This window comes from Eulemur rufifrons, chromosome 30 (genome assembly GCF_041146395.1).
Source record: "Eulemur rufifrons isolate Redbay chromosome 30, OSU_ERuf_1, whole genome shotgun sequence".
NCBI classification, from domain to species: domain Eukaryota; kingdom Metazoa; phylum Chordata; class Mammalia; order Primates; family Lemuridae; genus Eulemur; species Eulemur rufifrons.
In genome coordinates this window covers 41,648,335-41,669,574 of record NC_091012.1, presented here as the reverse complement: position 1 = coordinate 41,669,574, position 21,240 = coordinate 41,648,335, and the positions used below count along the sequence as shown (strand labels likewise).

Here is a 21,240-nt window from a genome sequence, read left to right as displayed (position 1 = left end):
TGCTATGATCATGCCACTGCACTCCAGCCTGGGGGACAGAGAGAGACTCTGTCTTTAAAAAAATAAATGACTAAAAATAAAACATAAAACAAATATTTTTAAGCACCTGCTATATACCAGGTATTCTTCTGGGCCTTGGGAATATATTAAATATCAATCAACTGTCAAAACTAAAGAGATGCCTGCCATGCAGAAGCTTATATCCTAGTGGGTGGAGATAGAAAGCAAACACTAAACATTATAAATTAGTAAACGTGTGGAATATTTGGGAGTAATAAGTTCCATGAAAAAATAGAGCACAGTAAGGGACATCCACCCTGTGGGTTGGTAATATTAGTGCCGGGGCAGGCGGGGTGGGGGTAGGCATGCTCTCCTGGATCCTTACTCAACGTAACATCCTTATTTTATAAGTAGAGAAGATAAATTCCAGGTTGTCCAAAATCCATGTATACTTACACACATATATTATACCACGTGTTGGTAAGGACATGGCAAGTGGGATATTTTCATACAATATTCATGGGACTGCCTTTTTGGAGGGCAATATGGCAGTATCTTTTGCCCTCGGTAATAGCACTTCTATTTCCAGATTTCTGGATCAGTCAGGATAGGCTGGATTATTTTGTGGTAACAAAGACCTCCAAAATCTTAGTGCCTTCTAACAGAAAAAGTTTATCTCTTGTTAAATTTGTATGTATATGTGTTCACCAAAGTCCTGTTCATGGGATCACTATTCATAACAGCCCACCACTCAAGATTAGGACAATGCCCATCAATATGAATAAATGTTAGAGGAATAAAGTGTGATATGTTCACACAACAGAATACTTGACAGCAATGGGAATGGGTGAACTCTAACCCCTCACAATGGGAACGGATCTCATAAACATAATGTTGGGTGAAAGAAGCCAGACCTAAAACAGTAAATACTGTATGTGGTGGGCAGAATTCCAAGATGGCCCTCCGAGTTTCCATGACCCTGGTGTACATATACCTTCTCCCAGTTATTCAACCACACACGAATCTGGGTACTGCTGTAAAGGAATTTTGCAGATGTAATTAAAGTTCCAAATCAGTTACCTTAAGATAGGGAGATTATCCAGGTGGGCCTGAGTTAATCACATGAGTTCTTTAAAAGTAGAGTATATTCCTGGGCTGCTTGTTGAAGAGGAAGTCAGAGAGTTGAAGCATGAGGGAGACTGACATGGGAGAAGTTCACTGGTGCTGGCTCGAAAGTGGAAGAGGCTTTGTGATGAGAAGTCTGGGTGGCTGCTAGTTGGTGAGAGTAACCCCTGGTCTACAGCCAGCAAGAACACGGAGACCTCTGTTCTGTAATTGCAAGGAAGTGAGTTCTGCCGACAACCAGTCTGCTTGGAAGAGGACCCCCCGCTGCAGGCCCCAGATGTGAAACAGCCCTGTCTGACACTTTGACTTGAACCCTGTAAGGCCCTGGGAAGGGAATCCAGCCACACCATGCCTGGAGTTTTGACCTACAGAGGCTGTGAGATAATAGATGTGTGTTGTTTTAAGCTGTGGAGTTTGTGGTAATTTGCTACACAGCAATATAAAACTAATGTACTCTATGATTCAATTTATATAAAGTAAAAAAGCAGGCAAAACTAATGTATGCTGCTATAAATCAGAATAGTGGTCACTGTTGAGGGTTTATTGACTAGAAATGGGCACAAGAGTGGCTTTTGAGGTGAGAGTAATGTTTCTTGATATGAGGTCTGATTACACATGTTCAGTTTGTGAAGGTTCATCAACCATGCACTTATCCTGTGTTCACTTTTCCACATGTATATCATAACTCAATAAAATATTAAAGCCTACATCAAGACATACATTTTTCTTTTAAAAAACCCATACAAAAATAACATTCTGTATTTTTATAGGTGTATTCATTTGTGTGCTTGCTTACAATAATGGCATCCCAACATACAAAACAAACTGAAAACAGTGCTTACCTCAGGGAAAGAGAATGGAATTATGTGAATAATTCCAATATATTTAAGTCAAGAGGAATTTTTGTGTTTTCTATGATATTTGAACTTTTTACAAAGAGTTTTCACTCAAGAATTAGCTTGGACTACTAAAAAGATGAAGGTAGAAAAAATAGTAAAGCCTACATTTAGATCCAATGACTTATTTGAGCAGAGTGATTCTTATTTAGAGTAGATGTAGACATTTACTCAGGTCTTTGATTTGAAGGACACTAAGAAGGTCCCAGACATCTCTCCTGCCATGTTCAGTAATAGTAACTGCCATTAGCTGGATTCCTATTCTCTGTAAGGGAATTCTCTTTCATGGAAAAGGCCTTTTACATACATTATCTCTAGTTTTTTATGCATACCTTAAGAGGTAGCTGATTAATATCATGCCCACTGTATAGAGGAGGAAACTGAGGCACTGATAGGCTGAGTACTTGTCTAAGGCCACACAGCTAGTACGGAGCAGGACTGAGATTCAAATCCTGATCTGACTCTAGAGTGCGCTCCTTTCGTTACAGTTGCCTGCTACTCCAGTGGTCTTATCGATCCTTAGACTGGTATAAATGATTCATTCATTCATTTTAAACTGAGCTTCAGGGAAGAAAATCGTCTGAGTCCCTAACACCTTGGTGGAAATGAGGGTTCCTCGGGTGCCTTTCTTCCCCCAGAGGCGTTGCAGGGCACTTCCAGGCATGTCGTGAAGTCTGGGAGAGTGGGGCTAATATAGAAAGGAAGATGCTGTATCCCAGGAAGGGTGGACTTGGACACTTCTCAAGTTCCCCAGGTGTGACTGGCTGCTCACAGTTACTCAGTCTCCTTCCGGGGGCTTGGCCCAGCCTGGCTTTAAGCTGCAGGCTTTATTATGTGAATTTCAGCTTGCTCTCAATATGATCCCTCCTGTAGAGACTATATTAATAACCTCACTGCAAACGCTGTAGACATGGAAAGTGAAATCCAATTCCTGCCCAGGAGATTCCAATCCTCAAGACATAAGAGCCAAGCTATCCATCGAATTGCAAAAGAATTACAATGGAGGCAGCTGACTCGAGCCTGCACTTGACTCGGAATTCACTGAACACCGGGGAGTGAGCCTGCTACCTGGCCGGCGGGCAGGCTTTGCAAAGGCACTCGGGTTCCTGAGATAAAAGAGCAGCCTGTGGCACTGACCAAGAGACTTTGCAGCAGACTTCTGAGGAGAGGAAGGCAGGAAAGGACTGGCTCACAGCACTCTATTTCTTTGGCTTTTGAGGAATTCTTATGTTCTTTTACATGAAGAATGGTTTGCAAATATTCCTAAGAGGAACACCTACCTTGTCATTTCAGACTAGTTCTGAGGGTATGGGTAGAGGGCTGCATTTCAGCCTGAATCTCCTACCCTCAGTTCGTCTGAGTATTAGTCTACTGACCAGTGTTATAATGGAGTGCAAAGGGGGTTTGGAGAATAAAATAACGACTTTAGAGTGAATTTTTATATAATGCTAATCTCCCTCATCGTTTGATGAAATCTATGTCACCCACCTGTTAAGTTTTTGATTAGATTAATAATGAATAAAGACAATTTTCAGTTGATAGCCAACCTAAAATGTCTGTTTAGGGTGTTGTGGCATGAGCATTTAATGTGGATGATAAATGATATCTAGCCATATCTCCAGACTGTAGCAAAAAAAAAAAAAAAAAAAAATAGTCTGTCCTGCATTCCGGACTTGCAATTGTCCTGGTAAATTACTGTGGTTGTTAGTTTGTTACTGTCACAGCATCTTAGCATTTCAGCTGGCATAAGATTTGTCCTTGATAAGAGAACCAAAAACCATTCATTTGGTAATTCATTATGTGGCTGTCTTCTAGAAGACTCTGGAACACCAAATGTCAGATTCCCCTTTGACTTGCTACCCAAACTGCTGGCAAGACAAGGAACTATGGAAACATATAAGGTGAGATGCAGAGTGGCTTCTCTTTTACTTAAACTGTGTCTACCCTGGTTCCTCTTCTCCCAGCGAAAAGCAGCTTATTGACTTGGTCTAAAACATCAACTATTTGTTGTCAACTGGGTTGTGGATGTTGACACGGACTGTACTGTGCTGGTGAGGCCACACACTGCTCTCTTGGTGAAAGACCCCACGATGTCATGCTCGTGGCACTGGAGGTGGAGGGTGGGATTTGCAGTGGGGGAGAACTAGGACACTTTTTATAGAAGCTCCTGAACAAGGAAGAGATGACGGGTGCGCTGAGCACAAGGAAAAGTGATCAGAACAGTTTGTCCGCAAGATTTCCTCTTTCTGGGACCGAGACAGAAAAGGGGTGAGTGGGTGGATTGCTTGGCTCTTCCAAGACCTCCCAGTGTTTGCAAGGGAGCGTTCTCTGGTCACTCCAGCCCTCTGCAGACCATCCTTTGAGTGTCACTGCACTAGAGCTAGTGTCACACATTAGTCAGTCATTCACTGTCCTCAGCTTCTTGCACATTAGCTGTATTTCCTTATAGCTGTGATAAGTTCTCTGAGAACGTGGACTAGTCTCTGTTGAAGATACTGAGGTACCCAGTAGGCTGTAGCTAGTGGAAAGAAAACGACATTTTTCTTAGTATAAATTGTAAATTGGCAGTTAAAAGGAAAAAAACCCTAACATCTCTTAAATACTGCTCTGTGCCAGATCCCTTGCAAGGTGCCGTGGGCATTGCCTGATGTTGAGCCGTGTGCTTGTGGGATTAAGGGGGAGGTCAGCGGTGGAAACGCCCTACAAGTTGTGTGCCCTTGGCCAAGTTCCTTCGGCCCTCACAGACTCGATTTCCTCGTATATAAAGTGAGGGCAATGACAGCTGCCTGGAAGAATTATTGTGAAGGTCCAGTCAGTGTCCGTGAAAGTATTCGGTAAACTGTGAAACCCTAAACCAAATATTATCATTACTGGGAACTATGGGGAACTTTTTAAAATGAAGATGCCAAGGTTTTAGCCTTCCAGAGAGTTATTGCCAGCTAGGGTGGACAAGTTGCTTGTGACATTTCCCAAAAATAACAGTGTCAGATAATGGGGGTGACATCCCAAGGTTGTGTATGTATTGAACGGTCCAGTCAGTAGTGTCTTGATCTCTCCTTCCCTCTGTCTTTACTAAATTTCAGTTCTGAGCCCTCTATCTCCTTCAGTCCCCTCGTATCACGTGCGTGAGGGCATGCACGTTTGTTCGTTCACGTGCGCGCACACACATACGCGCACACAGTCATGATCCCTCTCTCTCTAGCTCTCCTGCCTAGGATGAGGACGATCTACGTCTCTTGATATTCCACGGTGAGGCAGGATGTCTCACATTCTCTAGCTCATGCAGGGACACCCTGGAGCTGGATGAGGATCACAGGGGCATCGGTGATTACCAGCTGAGGAATGAGACAGATCTGGGTTCAAGTCCCAGCTCTATAATTCCTAGCTGTGTGGCTGTAACTCGGAACCCCAGTTTATTCATTTGTAAAATAAGTAGAACAGACGTAACGGTATCATTGGGTTGCTGGGAATGTTCATTGAGATAGAGCAGGTGAAGGCTTTAGCAAATAAAGTGTCCGGCACACAACAGATGCTCAGTGTGGGAGCTACGACTGGCATTTATTTGTTAAGCACCCCAGGTCAACCTACAGGAGACATCACTGTGGCCAGCCACCCCCCCCATGTCAGCCCCCTGCCCACCCAACCCCTGGTGCATTTCTAACCTTTCATTGAGCCCTACCAGCTGCATTTTGTCTCTTCTCATGGGAAGTTGGAATATTGTCTTCCACTTCGGCTGAATCTTCTGCAAGATGACATCCATTAAGGCAACTTTCTTCAGTGTAGAAGATGAATGTTCAAAGTGCCTTTTACCAGGTTCATTTCCCTCCGCTGCTCTAATGCAGTAGCATTCTGCATCTTAATGCCATTTTGTGAAATGTGGATTTTAAAAATATGTATAAAAAAGCAAGGCTTTTTTTCCCCCCAGGTTTTACTATAAAGCTTTAGTAATTTCTGGTCTGGCTCTCTCTTATTAAAAGTTAATTTTTACTTAGCCTATAACAAGTATGGCTATTCTAAACTGTTTTCTCTTTTCCTGGATTATGCTTATAAGGCATTTCCTTTCAAACCCATTTGAGTGACAAAGAAATCTTCCTGGGAGCAACTTTGGTCTTAAAGCCATGCTTCCTCCAAATCCTTCAAACTGACCTGGAGATAAAATTTTCAGCTCTTTTATTATTCAAAACTAGAACTCCCCCCGCGGAGACCAGATAGGCAATGGGTGTGTTCCTCTCTTGCTGAGATCCCAGGGTGTGAAAATAAATGGGAGACTGTGGGCCAGGCAAGGCCATTCTTGTTTTTATTATTACCATTATTAAAACCTACCTTGGGCTTTTGTGTCAGTTGGAGGTCAGTTCTGGACATGACGTTTTTCCCAATCCTTCAGCTTTAACTTTACCATCCAAGTCAATAGAGGCTCAGAAGGTTTATTTTCAAGTTTCTGTCTTATCCTTGTGATATGAGAAAGTTTGCTCATCATTTGCATTCTTTTTTGCTTGTAACTCCGGCTACTAGTTGGAGGGTCATTTCTGGTCGTGCTTTTTTGCTGACACAACAACCCGAGAGTTGTGTCTCTCCCCAGTTCTTCCCATTAGCTAGCATAGCTTAGATCACAGAAAGCTCCTGCTACGAGGGGCTTTCAGGGCCATCTAACAAAGCCCCTCATTTTACCAAGGTCAGCAACTAAATCCCAGCCACATCCAGCGACTCACCCAGGGTCACACGGTGAGCTAGAGGCAGAACTGGGACTCCAATGCTGTTTTCTTGGCATCCAGCTTTGTGCTCCTTCTACTCTGCCACTGTGAACTGGTGCTGCCAGCCCAGGGCTCAGCTGACAGACGGGCTTGCCCAGCTCTGGCTCATGCAGGATGAATGCGAAGGAAACTGACCTTGTTTTATAATCCCAACTGCTGTGGTTTGACCAGCTGCTCAAACTGAAACCCCTCCGGCCAGATCAAACATTCACTTTTGAAGTCAATGGAGCTGCAAATTAGTGTCAAGAGTTTAGAGTGGGACTGGCCATGTAAGCGCTCTCTCCTCTTCACTTACCTATAACTCTCTTCTACTCTCTACCTCAGCTCCCAAGCATCTCCTCTACTGCCCTGTTTTCTGTGTTTCATAGTATCCCATAGGAGGCACCATTCATTGGGGTTAAGCAGTGCTCTCTTCCTCCTTTCTTGTTGATATCCCTTGGAAGGGGTCCCATGTATATGGCCCACTCCTCAATGTGACTGAGTGGATCTCAGAGGCTTTTCTCCTCCATAGGACACCAGCCAGGAGAGCACCGGAGAGGTGTGGAGGGAGCGTGAGGAAAGACTGCAGGTAAAGAAACAAGATCAGGGCAAAGCCAGCCTAGACCATAATTAAGCCCATGGCCAGCCACCTGTCATTAAATATGTGTATGTTACTACCGTGAAAAATATAACAAAGATCTCAAATCAAAGATTTTCAGAGTGAAAAGGGAAGAGAAATGAGCATTTATTGAAGGTCTGCTTTTGCGAGAACTAGAGTAAGTGCTCTCAGTAGATTACTGTAGTTAACTGGAAGGACAACCCAGAGAGGCCGCCATCATTAGCCCCATTTTCATGGATGAGAAAATGAAGGCCTTGAGGGAGCTCACAGAACCCTGCTTAAACCCCAGGGCAATGTGCTCTCCAAACCTATGCTCTCTTTTCTTTAAAAAAGCTCATTTGAAATCGGATTCCTCTTTACCCCTAAACCAGCTTTCTGGAGGTACCTGGACAGGCTATTTTCTAAGAGTGGAAACTGAGAGAAGTGAGGTGACTGTCCCAGGAGCAGAATCTGGCCTACTGCCTATGGTTGGCAGGACTTGGATGATCATAGCTTTAAAAGCCCTGCATGAACTGACTCTTCCATTCACTGTCAGTGAGAAGGGGAATCTCACTGTTAGTGAAATGGTGGGAATGCCTCATCTGGAGAGGGGTGGTCATTTGGCTGCAGGTTCAGAGGGATGGTTCCACTAGGAACCCCATTACAGTGCTTATATTGTCTTCAGAGCACATATTTGTTTAGCATCCACAGCACCCTCGAGTTATCTGCCTTTTTTAATTCCTTGAGCCTCATGTTTTGTAAGGCTAGACAATAACACTCAGTGTTTTGTGGGGGGAAAAAACCAGATGACTATTGAGAGTGATGTATCTAACATACCCAACCTGTTTATAATATTAAAGCTTGAATTGCAGGACAGTGTTTTCATTAAGTACCGCTGTTCATTTGGTTTGAAGAGACACATAAAAGCAGAAATGAATCGACTCAATAGTTTGCATGCCTTCAATCTTTGTAACAAAATTGCCTATTATTGAGAGTATGAATGTTTTCAAAAAATTAGAGACAGCTGGAAAGACAGGGTTGAAGAGAATGCTCAGGATGTGGGGAAAGCATATTAGCGTTATACGCTCTATCTAAAGAATGCCACGCTTTCTTAGTCATTAAGTTTCCATTATTTCTGTTCTAATTGGAACAGGAGACTCTGCTGTCACCCTTGTAATATAGGCCCAGAACAATTCCAGCTGCCGCTGGCCTGTTGGGATCCGATGATATGAATGCCACACACAGAACGCGCTGGAGACCAGACCCGAGGCTTTCGCCCTGGAGTGAGGCTCTGAGTGTTTGGCAGCACTCTGGTCCTTGAGGAAGACCAGTAAGCGTGTGATCTGGAATGTCACATCAGCAAAGTCGCCCTTTGAATCACAGCATAAACCTTGCTGTCTTACAAATAGGGAAGTTGAGCCCAAGAGCAAGCATGTGGCTTCCTCACAGTCATATAGGGTCTCGCTAGTGTCAGAGTCAGGACATGGGCCCAGGTCTCTGGACCCCGAGGCTGGTGCCGTTGCAACCACTTTCCCACTGTCGTCTCAAGACTACAGCAACCAAATGCATGTTTGCAAGAGCACTGCTTAGTATGCAAACCAGGCTGACCTTTTTGCTTCCAGAATCATCAACCTTTTGTTGTTGAAAACCCTGGAAAGACGGTTTCTGGGAAAATAATGAAAATCATACCATACTGTGGAGACAACCAGAAGCCATGCTCAGACTGCAGAGTTCTCCTCACCTCCCAAGTACTGAATCTCAAATATTAATATGCATACACAGCAACTCAGGTTGGTCTAAGAAATAGAGAGATGGAAAACCAGAGACCTGATAATTCAGCCAGTTGTTTTCCTCTTTTGCCACCACCCCTAATTTCTCCCCCCAAAAGCCAAATTCCGGAGCATCAGGGCCTTTGTTATTCAGTTCCTGAGTGGAGCCGGCTCCTAGGTTGGGGGCCCAGCTCAGAATTGCAAGAGGCCTCCTGAATACCCAGCTAAGACCGCAGACCTGGCCCCAGGAGAACGTGGCAAACAGAGGAAGAATTCCCTGCTTCGCAGCAGGGAGCCTCTTCAACCCCTGGAGGGATCCGCTGAGACTTGTGGGAATCCCTTGCCCCCCTCCCCCGCCCCCCGAGACAGTTTTCTTCCACTTCTGGGAGCCCCGATACATGAATTCCACCACGAGAGATTCATTTTTTTGTTACTCACAGAATGAGGGGTGGAGGAAGGGCTTGTAAATGCAAATATCCCCCAAGGAGCCGTTGTACATATTGACACTAGCTTGTTAGTGAGTATTAGATCTCAGGAAGTGGACCGTGCAGCCCCACCCTGCCCCTTTTGCTCTGTAACTACCAACCTGACCGGTCGTGTCTCTGAAAGTCGCACTGTGGGTGTGTGCATGTGTGTGTGCACATGGGCCTGCGCACATGTTCCCTTTCACATCTCGAATGAGTCAATTCTGACTTTTCCCTGTACTGCTTACCAGCTCCCCCTACCCTCCACCCAAGGCACTTTCCTGTGCTCCAGTCCCTCTAATCCCCTTCAGAGTAGAAACTCCAGAGTTAGCTGCTGAGGGCTCGAACGGGTGACCCACCTGTTTCAGAAGTATTTTCCTAGGCCATTACTGTATAATGATGGTAATCGCAGGGGATCCTTATGTGGCATCATGAGGAGAGCCACCTACTGGGCAGGCTAAAGAGGTTGACTGCTGTAGGTGACCAAGGATAAGGCAGGGGCAGCTGGCAAGCTGAGATCCGGGACCACCCCCATAGCTTCCCACTCCCCGGGCTCACACCCTTACCTGCCCTCAAGGGGCAGTGGGCCCAGTCCCACCAGCCTGGGGGCAGCGGGCGAGCTCGTGGGAAAGCCCAGAGCTTGTAAATTGCTGCATTTGGCTCCTTACTACACGTTCATTGGTTTGTCAGAGTGTTCCCTGGAGCCTCAGGACAGGAGATGCCTGGATTGCCAGAAATGCAGGATTCCCCAAAAGTCCACTATCCCTTATGCCTGCAGCAGCTGGATGAAGGGGTCCTCACTGTCCCCAGTAGGGTTGGGGGACATGGATGTCCAGCCAGGGCTGGGGATTCTGAGGGGAGGTAAGAGCAGAGGCACAGCCCCTGTGAAATTGCCTAAGAAGGCTCCTTCCTTATTTGGCCTGTGACTCAGTTGGCACATCTGAGCTCTGAGCAGCAGTACACTGTCTCACATTTGGAGTTGCCTAAAGGTTTCTACATTTCATTCTCACGGTGACTCAGCTGGTCAAAATGGAGGACATTATTGGTTCTATCTTACAGATGAGAAAACTGAGGCTGAGGAGGGGCAAGTGATTATCCCAGGGCTGCTCAGCGAGGAAGTGACAGATTTCCCAGGACTCCCAGACCAGTGTTTGGCTTGCTGCTTCTTGGCATAGAGAGAACAGGAAAGAGATGGAGCAGAGCTCAGCGAGGGAGATACTGGGAGAGCCCGTCTTGGGAGGGATGTGCCCCCACCTCAGGACTCAGTTCATGGCCCCTACCCCTCAGTGGCTTTAGAGCCAACAGCACTGCTCTGAGACACTGCTGCCACCCCATGCTCCTTCCACAGCAGTGGGACTGGAGGGAGCGCACACTTGAGTCACCGAAACACCAGTGATCAGATGGGGACAGTCTGGATCCTGAGTTCCCAGTGTCCTTTTCCTGTAAGGACATCCATTCTTTCCTTGTTAATGCCTGGATCCCTGGTCCTGCAGCAGAAAAGAGCCCTTTGAACATGGATGTGAGGAAGGTCTGTGCCTACTCATTAGAATTTATTAGAGGAAGCGGTGTTAGTATCAGCGAATCGGTGGACGGTGCTTGGCTCCCTGGCTTCAAACCCTTGAGCTCTGCTGTGTGACTTTGGGCACAACCCTACCCCTCTCTGGGCCTCAGTTTCCTCCTGTGTCACATCACCTTGGATTAGATGGTCTCACTCGGATGCAGTGTTTAGTCATGTATCCGTCCATTCCATAAACCTTACACGAGAGAAGCCTTCCTGCAGGCACAGGGCTTGGTGTGGGGGTTCAGTAAGAAGAGAGGAGTAGCAGCCAGTCTCTGCTCTGAAAACGCTCAGATTCCCATTCTGTAATGCTTTTTGGTCATGCTTTTTTTTTTTTTCATGCTGACTTACCTTTTCAGAAAATGCCCCCGCTTCCGTTGGAGAATGGAAATTGGCAAAGAGAGAGGGAAAAGGTCCAATTTGCGCCCCTGCTATTTTAGGGGAGGTTGAAATAAGGAGCCAAAGTGGAGCGATGCGCTCACTGGAGTGACCTCCGTTTTCTAAGACAGAAGAAAACCCAAGTCCTCCGCTTGTGAAGTGGCTGGAGCTCTTGGGCGTGAGGCATTATTATATAAATTCAAGCTCGCTCCTGATCCTTAGTACCCTGAGTTGCCTGAAGGGGGGAATGGCACTGCCTGCGTGTGCAGCCCGGGCGCTCGGGCAGCCGCTGCAACCGGAGCGAAGAGCGCCCGCCCGCACCACCTGTCCCCGCCGGCATTCCAGAGTAGAGGCCGAGCTGGCAGAGAGCCGGCCCGGGTCGGTCGCCGCCTCAGTCCGCGCGGGTTCTCCTAGGGGTGTGTCTCACGGATTCAACTCCCGGCCGCTTCGGGACGAGCCCCTAAAGGCGTCCTCCTCCCTGACAGGAGCCGAGCGCGCCCCGCTCTTCGCGCTGCTGTCCCGAGGCCGCCGCAGGCGGATGCACGACCTTAGGCGACGCTGGGACCTGGGCTCCCTCTGCCGGGCCCTGCTCACTCGGGGCCTGGCCGCCCTGGGCCACTCGCTGAAGCACGTGCTCGGTGCGATCTTCTCCAGGATTTTCGGTCCCCTGGCCAGGTACGTTCTAGGCGAAAGCGGGGATCGCGCTCCCTGGCTAGGGTGGGCAGGGGCAGTGCGGGAAAGGAAGGTAGCCTCGAGGGGAGGGACGGGCGCAAAGTTCCAGCTAGCCAGTGGAGGCTGGGCTCGGGGGCTCCGGAGGGGCGCGGCGCGCATTTGGCCACGCTGCGGCTTTCTCGCCGCCGTTCCGCGGGCGCCGGCAGCACAGCGTCTCGGCTTGCAAGTGGGGCTGCCGGCGGGCTCCTTTCCCCTGGGGAACTCTGAACGCCCGGCTCGGAGCTCCCTCGAGACGGCCCCCCGGGTGGGCAACCGGGCGCGGGCAAGCGCAGGGCTTCGGGGGGCGTGGGGAGAAAGCCCGCGAGTCGAGCAGGCAGTGGCGTGCGCACCAAAAGGGAACGGGGCAGAAGAGCCGGGGAGAGTCCGGTGGTCGAAGCGGGATGGGGACGGGAACCACCGAGAGTGGAGCGAGACGAACGGGGGCCCGGACCGGGGGCGCGAGTAGAGGAGTGGGGCGACGGGGCCAGGAGGGGTTCCGCGGGTACGAAACCCCGCGAAGGGGCCATGGGGAGCTCCGGCGAGCCCCGGCGGGGGGAGGGGCAGGCGGCCAGCGGGAAGGAGTCGGGGTGGGGGGGGGGTGTGCGGCAGAAGCCACAGCGCTGAGCCTGCCGGGAAGAAAGGAAGCGGGGAAGGCGCCGCCGTTGCCGCCGCGGTGGGGTACTCGGTGCCGAGGGGAGGGGGAAAGGGGCGCAACGGCGGCTCCAGGGGGAGGGGGCGGTGCGGGGGCACGGTGAGCACGGGCTGAGCTGCGGGATTGACGTAACGAGCTCGGGTTTCCCCCAGCGTCGGGAACATGGATGAGAAATCCAACAAGCTGCTGCTGGCTTTGGTGATGCTCTTCCTATTTGCCGTGATCGTCCTCCAGTACGTGTGCCCCGGCACAGAATGCCAGCTCCTCCGCCTGCAGGCGTTCAGCTCCCCGGTGCCGGACCCGTACCGCTCGGAGGATGAGAGCTCCGTCAGGTTCGTGCCCCGCTACAATTTCACCCGTGGCGACCTCCTGCGCAAGGTAGACTTCGACATCAAGGGCGATGACCTCATAGTGTTCCTGCACATTCAGAAGACCGGGGGCACCACTTTCGGTCGCCACCTGGTGCGCAACATCCAGCTGGAGCAGCCGTGCGAGTGCCGCGTGGGTCAGAAGAAATGCACTTGCCACCGGCCGGGGAAGCGGGAGACCTGGCTCTTCTCCAGGTTCTCCACCGGCTGGAGCTGCGGGCTGCACGCCGACTGGACCGAGCTCACCAGCTGCGTGCCCTCTGTGGTGGACGGCAAGCGCGACGCCAGGCTGAGACCGTCCAGGTGAGTGCGCGCCCGCGGCCAAGCGGGGCCCTGAAGCGCCGGACCAGGGCCTAGGCGGGCCGAGGGCCAGGAGGCGCGGCCGGCGGTGGCTGGGGACCCAGCGCGCACCTGGGCGTCCCGGCCGTCGCGCCCTAGTTGGGCAGGCGCTGGGTTCCCTGGCGCGCACGTTCGCCGCGCTGTGGCCGCCTCAGGAATCCCTTGCGCCCTGGCCCGGGACGGCCACTCTGTCTGTCCGCAGGGTGGCCTGCGCGGTGGTGGGAGTGTGTGAGTGGGAAGCGGCCTGTCAGGCCGAACGAGCGCCCCAGTGGCCGCAGCCGGGACAGGGCGCCGCGCTCAGACTTCGCTCTGGAGAGCCCTCAAGAACCGCGCTCTGCGCGCAGCGTCCCCGGGCCCCTTCTCGCCTCTCCTCCGCACTCCAGTTCCGAAGCTTCCTTTACACGCTTCTACCTCCTTTCTGCGCCTGCATTTGCTTCCTCCTTTTTTTCTTTTCTTTTTCTTTTTGTTTTAGCTTCTTGTATTTACCTTTTTCTCTCTCTTTCCCTCTTGTGCTCCCAATCTGCTCCTGGTTGCTCTCTGCCTCCTTCTCCTTCCGTTTCCCTCTCTCGCTTTCCTTCTGACTCTTGCTCTCTTACCCTTTCTGTTTCTCTCTTCCTGCCTGACTTTGATTGCCTCTCTCCTCCTTGTACCCCCTCTAGCTGTGCTCTCCCTGGGTGAGTGGGTGTCCCTCTGCCGCTGTTTTCAGACCCCCAGGGAGAGCTTGTGGCTCCCAGGCTCACGCCTTTCACTACTTGGCTGCACGTGAGGCATCCGCGGTGCTTTGGGAGGGCGAGGGGCACCCAGGAGGCCAGATTGAGCGGCGGGCTGGGACGCTGCCCAGGACCCCCCTCCGACCCCCCTCCATCCCCCCTCACTCTCCTTCAGCTATGAAGAGCTTTCCCTGATATACAAAAAGAACCTGAGCTCCAGCGTGGGCGCCGCCAGCCCAGTCTCTGGGAGCCTGGGGCTGATACAGAAAAAGCTGATTTATGAATAGTCTGTAGCCAGAAGCTGGAGCATTTTCCTCCCTCCAGCGTTGCTGGAGGTCATGGAGTGCTTTGAGAGGGTGGTGGGGGTGCATTGGGGTGCAGTTGCCCCAGCCAGGGCTACTGTTTCACCAGTTTCCCCCAAACAAATCTGGACTTGGACAGGGAGTCCAGGGAGCAGAGAAGGTGAATTGAGTTGCCAGGGGGCCTCTGGGGACTGGTGTCTTTGGTTGGGCAAGGACATGGCCATGCTCCCTGCCTCCCCCCAGACTACAGGGGCACTCTAGGCTGCTGCTGCTGCAGTGGCTGGCTGCCTGCCTGGACCCCCCCCATGGGTGGGGGCATTCAGTGTCCTGGACCAGGGGTGCTTTAAGCAAATGGAACTCTATGGCCCTCTGACTTCCTGGTCGCCAGTAAGATTTAGAGGAAACATTAACCCCGCCTCCCTTCCTCACCTTCCCTTCCCTCGGTTCACGGTGTCCCCTCTCAAGTGCTGGAATTCTAGATGAATCTGTTGAACTTTCATTTCCTTTCCAGCACTAACAGATTTTTTTTTTTTTTCATCCCAAGAAAGCCTTAGTTAGCCCCAGGAAGGTGGCTGCCTCAATCTGTTACAAGAATTGTGTAAGTCATTGTCACAACAAGATTCTGGTGTTTAAGAAGTTCCCAAACAATTTGGCAATATTGAAAATAATTTCTCATGCGGACAGAGCTTGTAGGTGTAGTGATGGTGGAAATACTAAAAAACATCTTTAGGGCAAAAGTAGAATTCCATAGCCACAGTTGTGGCAAAGAAATGAAAACAAGGTCTTGGTCACCATGGAAGTCACAGCCTTGCCTGGATTTTCACAGGGCATGTATGGCCATACCAATTCTTTGGAACATGTAGGTCAGGGTGTGACATCTATAAACACATTACTAATGTGATCTAGATTATCTATTTGGTGGCCTCTGGCAGGTTCCTTCAGACATTCTCCATAAGATAACCAGGACCCCCTCAAAGCCTCTTGGATTGTCCCCCGTTGAAGCAATATTATTTGAAATGAAATGGAATTTTCTTTTCTTGGTCTTAAAAGGGTGAGACCACAGTTCCATCTAGTCTAATCAACCAAGCTTTAAAAAGTGAGTTATTGGATTTTACAATATTTACACAAATGAAATAAAATTAGCTAAGAAACACATTGTCACCTCAAGGGCACCTTTTTAGTTCATTCATCCCTGCCCACCTGCAGAAACATTCCTCTTGAAGAATAGTGATAGCCTGAGGGTTCCAGAATTTCCCTTAACGCTGACAGATTCCCTGCTTGCAGGACCAGTTCTGTGAGTTCTGATGATCTGTAAGAGCTAAGGTGTGCACGTGTGTGTGAGAGTGAGACAGTGCGCCTATGTGAGTGTGTATGTGAGTGTGGGAGGTGAAAATTTAGAGGCAAAGGGAGCTGCGCTGGCCGTGATTTGTGAGGGTAAGGAGCTGTTGTCTGGAGATGAAAATATCTGCTTTCAGGAGTCCCTTTGTTAGAGTAGTCTCTCTATGCTAGCTGGTCAGTCTCCGTGCTCTGCTGAATGGAGGGGAACAGCAGCCCCGTCTGTCTAGCCTGGGAGTTCGGACACCTGGGCCTTAGTTCTAGGCCAGCCACGAGCCAGCTGTGTGACCTTGGATCAGAGCCTGTGTGGAGAGTGTGTTCAGTTTATGATGATCTTTCATTCCCTTATCTCTGGCATTTCTCTGTAAACATGCACTGTCTTTGGCAGGAAGACAGAGTGGAAGAAAGTATCCCCATTTATCAGATGAGCATGAAGAGCAGAGAGGCTGAAGGACTTCCCCAAGGTCATTGAGCTTTTTAGTGGCAGAGCAGGAATCTGACTCCAGTTCTGTCTGGCTCCACAACCTTTGCTCTACTGACTGCACCTTGATGAACAAGGGTTTTTGCAAAAACACAGTGAGATATTTCACGTTAGTAATTACCACAGAGTGAACAGTTAATAAATGTTAGCTGATATTGTTGTCACCCACATCATCACCATCAGCAGCAATTTTACACATGTGAGTCTGGATGAGTGGTGGTTGGGCCAGGGTTACCACACCCACTGGGAAAAGAACAGATTTCTACATCCCTGGGGCTTTATGCTCACCAGGAGCGGATCTTGTGGCTAGATTGCAGAGGGGTCTGTCGTTGCCATGTTGGGGATCCCTGCAAAGGTTGGATAAGCATCAGTGGGCACCCTCAGCTGGGACGGGAACCACCTCCTGACTCACAGCCATTCATCCACATTGGAGGGGGCATAAGAGGCTGTCGTGGCTGTAAGCCAAGACCCTGAATCCTGCTCCTAGTGCTACATTGGAGATGCTTCCCTGCCTCTGCCGATGGTGAAGTGCTTGGGTGATACATAGCTGCTGAATAGAAACCACTGTGATCATGCTGCCTGGAGAGGACAAAGAGAGAGAGAGAGAGAGAGACAGAGACAGAGCGGGCGCGCTCTTGGCTGGCAAAGGGCTCAAGTTGTTTATTAAAAATAATATTTCTTTAAAAATATTAGGAATTGCATTTCATCCATCTGTCTGCCAATATGTTGTTTGGGGTCAGAGCAGGGTCCTGCTCATTTTAGAATTTCTGAGACCATTTTTGAACATGTATCAAAACATTGTTGTTCACCAGCTGTTTAAAGTCCCAAATTCTGCAGGCTTTTCTCAGGACAAATTCCCTCTGTTTGTAGCCAACTCTATTGTGCCATTTGTTCTGTGGGAGGAATTCAGAATTGGGCCCAAAGAAACTGCACTGGCCCCCGTTCTTCTCTAGGTACTGTGCTGGCTGGCCCACATGGAATGGGGGGGAGGTCAGGGTCTATGGCTATACAAGTCAAAGAATCAGATCATCTTCATGTTGCATTCTAGACTTTTAGCATCTCTAAATTTTTTAGCAGTCATCCGGCAGAGTAATTCATTGTCATATAAAATCCAATAGGATATCACTGACAGGAAAGGACTAAAAGGTATCTGTTTAGACGGAGAAAGGTTTTTGTTTTTTTTTTTTTTGGTCATTCTTGTTGTTTTCTAATGTGGTAAAAGCTTTCTTTTCTTTCCATTTCTTTTTAAAAGGTGGCTCTATTTTGAAAGAGCTAAAACTGTAGAGTGCATGTGCCTGATCATGCCTCACATGCCCACGCTCCCACTCCTTTTCTTTCTTGATTTTGCAGTAAGGCAAGATGACAGGACAGGCTCATGGTATGGGATGAGGCAGCAAGTAAAGCAGCGCTGGCCGCTGGCCGTGTGGTTCATCAGGCTGTAGGCTATCGGGCTTTCAGCTCTGAGGATGCATTTCTTCAGCCATCTTTGATAAGAGCTGTTGGCACCATCCCCCCTGTTTCATAGAAGAGGGGGAGAAATCTACTATGATAACATCTGTAGAACAGCAACAGTATTAGTTAGCATCTTTGCATGGATGGCAAACCTGTCGTTAGAGTCCTGACAAAGCTCGTAAGTTCTCAGGTGGTACAAAAGGCTACGCAGAATCCTCTCTTAATAATAATTTTAGAGTAGTGCTGTTATGTGGCAATTAAAATGCTGGAGCCTCTCTTTTATGAATATCAGTCGTCAACTGAGGCAGTATGAAATGACATTAAAAGAATAGTCATCCCTTTTTTTCTGTCATTCTTTAAACAAAATTTTGTGAAACTGCCCATTATATTCCAGGAAAGACACATCATCCTTGCTTTCACAGAGCTTTCAGTAGAACGGGATAATTTGGTACTTCAGATATTTAATTAAAAGGATGGATTTTGTTTGAAAACAATTTGAAAATTAATAATGTCTTTTAAATGTCGTGCATTTACCAGAATATATTTAAAACTAGAGAAAAGTCCATCTATTACATTGTAGTTTAGGTCTGATCAGCAAACCTGGTGGAGTCACTATTACGTCCCCGGCACGATGCTAGCAGTTGGGGAGATTAGAACTAAAACAAAGCCAGAAAAGCCAAGCACACCATCTGCAGCCTCAAGTCCATAAAGATTAGGATGTGAAGTGCAGAAATGTGTAGTGCAGACAGGTGGTGCTGGGGGAACTCTGGATTTGGGGCACGGTGTTTCCTCTCCCTTGGCCTCAGCGTTTCCGCTGTAAGACGGGAGCTTGAAATGAGATGTTTTCTAAGGTCCTTTCCTTTCTGCAGTGTGAGGAATGGGCCAGAAAAAGGAGAGACCCTTGGAAAAGGCCTCTGGGAATAATAGGTGGGTTGCATTTAGAAGAAAGGGGGCACTGTGGATGGGCGTGGCATCCTCATGACGTTGTGAGGTCCAGCAGCCTCACCTAGCCAGGTCTGGCCAGAAAGGAGAAGGTTCATGCTTGGGGAAGTAACGGTTAGGGAGGTGGTGGGGTGAGGCCCCGGAGTGGCAATGAGGAGGTTGAACCCCAGTGAGGATAAGAAGCTCCTGCATGGAAAGAATATAAAAAAATCTGAGAAGTAAATGAAGACTGGAGTAGAGTTAAAGCTACCTCTCTGATTTCTAGTCTGGAGTGGAGGTGGTACCCTTGACCAAAATGTAGATGTTGAGCAGGGGTCTAGTTTGATCCGGGAGGCTGTTAAAGAGTCATGACTGGTCCCTGTTGCCTAGACTCCTAGTGTACAGGGCTTATAATGAGGTGAGGACTGGGGCTCTGGGGGAGGTTAGGGCTTAGTTGTACAGTATATATGGGAATCTGTGAACTCAGTTAATCTAAATTCATAATTGGCATTATTATTTAAATAACAGCTGTAATTCACATAGGAGAAGGAGAAGGATGTTTGAATAAAGAAAAGATGGACCGTTATGATTACATAAAAATGAGAAATGGTCATCTGTCAAAAAAAAAGCCAGAATAATAAGACATATGCCAAACTGGTGAAAATATGCACACTTACAACAGACAAAAAGCTGAAATCTTTGCCCTACAAAGAACTCCTGTGAATTGATTAGAGAAACAAAACACATGGCCAGTTTACAACATGGAACCCACAACTAATTTGCAGACATAGAAAAACTGTTTCATCTCACTGGTACTAAAGAAATACAAATTTAAACATTTACACATAGGGTACCTTCTTTGCCTCTCTAGTTAATCCTGATTAAAAAAACCAAAACAAGACAAAAATTAACATACATCACCACTAAACAAAAAGTGTTAGTAACCGGTACTGACAAGGGTGTGCTAAATACCGTAAGTCTCATACATTGTTGGTGGGAATGTAAATTTGAATGATCCTTTTAGAAAGAAATTAGATAAAATAACACAAACCATTAAAAATATTTATTTCTTTGACTCATAATTTCTTTTGTGGAATTTTGCTGAAAAACATAATCTTATACATGCTTTACATTCATTCACTCTTTCATTTATTCATTTATTTATTCAACAAATATTTATTGAGTATCTGCTGTCATGTGCCATGTGTTGGGGGCACCATGAAGAGCCAGGCAGATGTGGCCCTTGTCTTTGTGGAGTGGGAAACATAGATGTGAAACAAGTTATTAGTTACTTAAAATTGTGAGAAGTGCCATGGGGGAAAAGTAAAGGATGCTATGAGAACGTACACTAGGAGGCTAACTGGTATTATTAGAAGTGCAACAAATTGGAACCAATCTGAACATCCACATAGAGGAGAATGGTTCGAGAATTCTTGTACAACCACTTGAAGGATTATTACAAACCATTTAAGTGTCTTTTTATAAAGTTTTGAAAATTGCTGGTGATTTAATGTTAAAAGAGATAGAAAATTATGGACCTAGTATTACTACAGCTATGTTAAAGAACAAAGAGAGTGGGAGCAAGAAATCATCCCACCCCTCCCAAATGTAAGCATAAAAGACAGAGGGGAAGAAAAAATACCAGGATATCAATATATTTATTAGTGATTTATTTTCTTAGTCTGCTTTTCTAAAGGTTTTGAATTTATGAGTATTACTTTTATAATAAAAGTAAGCATTGGCCGGGCGCGGTGGCTCACGCCTGTAATCCTAGCACTCTGGGAGGCCGAGGTGGGCGGATCCTTTGAGCTCAGGAGTTCGAGACCAGCCTGAGCAAGAGCGAGACCCCATCTCTACTAAAAATAGAAAGAAATTATATGGACAGCTAAAAATATATATAGAAAAAATTAGCCGGGCATGGTGGTGCATGCCTGTAGTCCCAGCTACTCGGGAGGCTGAGACAGGAGGATCGCTTGAGCTCAGGAGTTTGAGGTTGCTGTGAGCTAGGCTAACGCCACGGCACTCACTCTAGCCTGGGCAACAGAGTGAGACTCTGTCTCAAAAAAAAAAAAAAAAAAAGTAAGCATTAACAATTTTTTAAAATAATGTTTTACTATAGCTGTGATTAATTACACTGATGCTTACTTTTTTTTTTTTTTTTTGAGACAGAGTCTCGCTCTATTGCCCGGGCTAGAGTGCCGTGGCGTCAGCCTAGCTCACAGCAACCTCAAACTCCTGGGCTCAAGCGATCCTCCTGCCTCAGCCTCCCGAGTAGCTGGGACTACAGGCATGCGCCACCATGCCCAGCTAATTTTTTCTATATATATTTTTAGTTGGCCAGATCATTTCTTTCTATTTTTAGTAGAGATGGGGTCTCGCTCTCGCTCAGGCTGGTCTCGAACTCCTGACCTCCAGCGATCCACCCGCCTCGGCCTCCCAGAGTGCTAGGAT

General features: G+C 47.9%; 1 protein-coding gene across 2 annotated transcripts in view; it reads left to right on the top strand.

The window, feature by feature from the left end:
• The first annotated feature begins 11,765 nt into the window (after window positions 1-11,765).
• Window positions 11,766-21,240, top strand: part of LOC138378120 (heparan-sulfate 6-O-sulfotransferase 2) — a 321,943-nt gene continuing 312,468 nt past the window's right edge. For both annotated transcript variants that reach the window (XM_069463424.1, XM_069463423.1), the window contains exons 1-2: window positions 11,766-12,193; window positions 13,034-13,552. In XM_069463424.1, coding sequence (XP_069319525.1) covers window positions 11,766-12,193; window positions 13,034-13,552 — 947 coding nt within the window. The remainder of the gene's footprint in view (window positions 12,194-13,033; window positions 13,553-21,240) is intronic.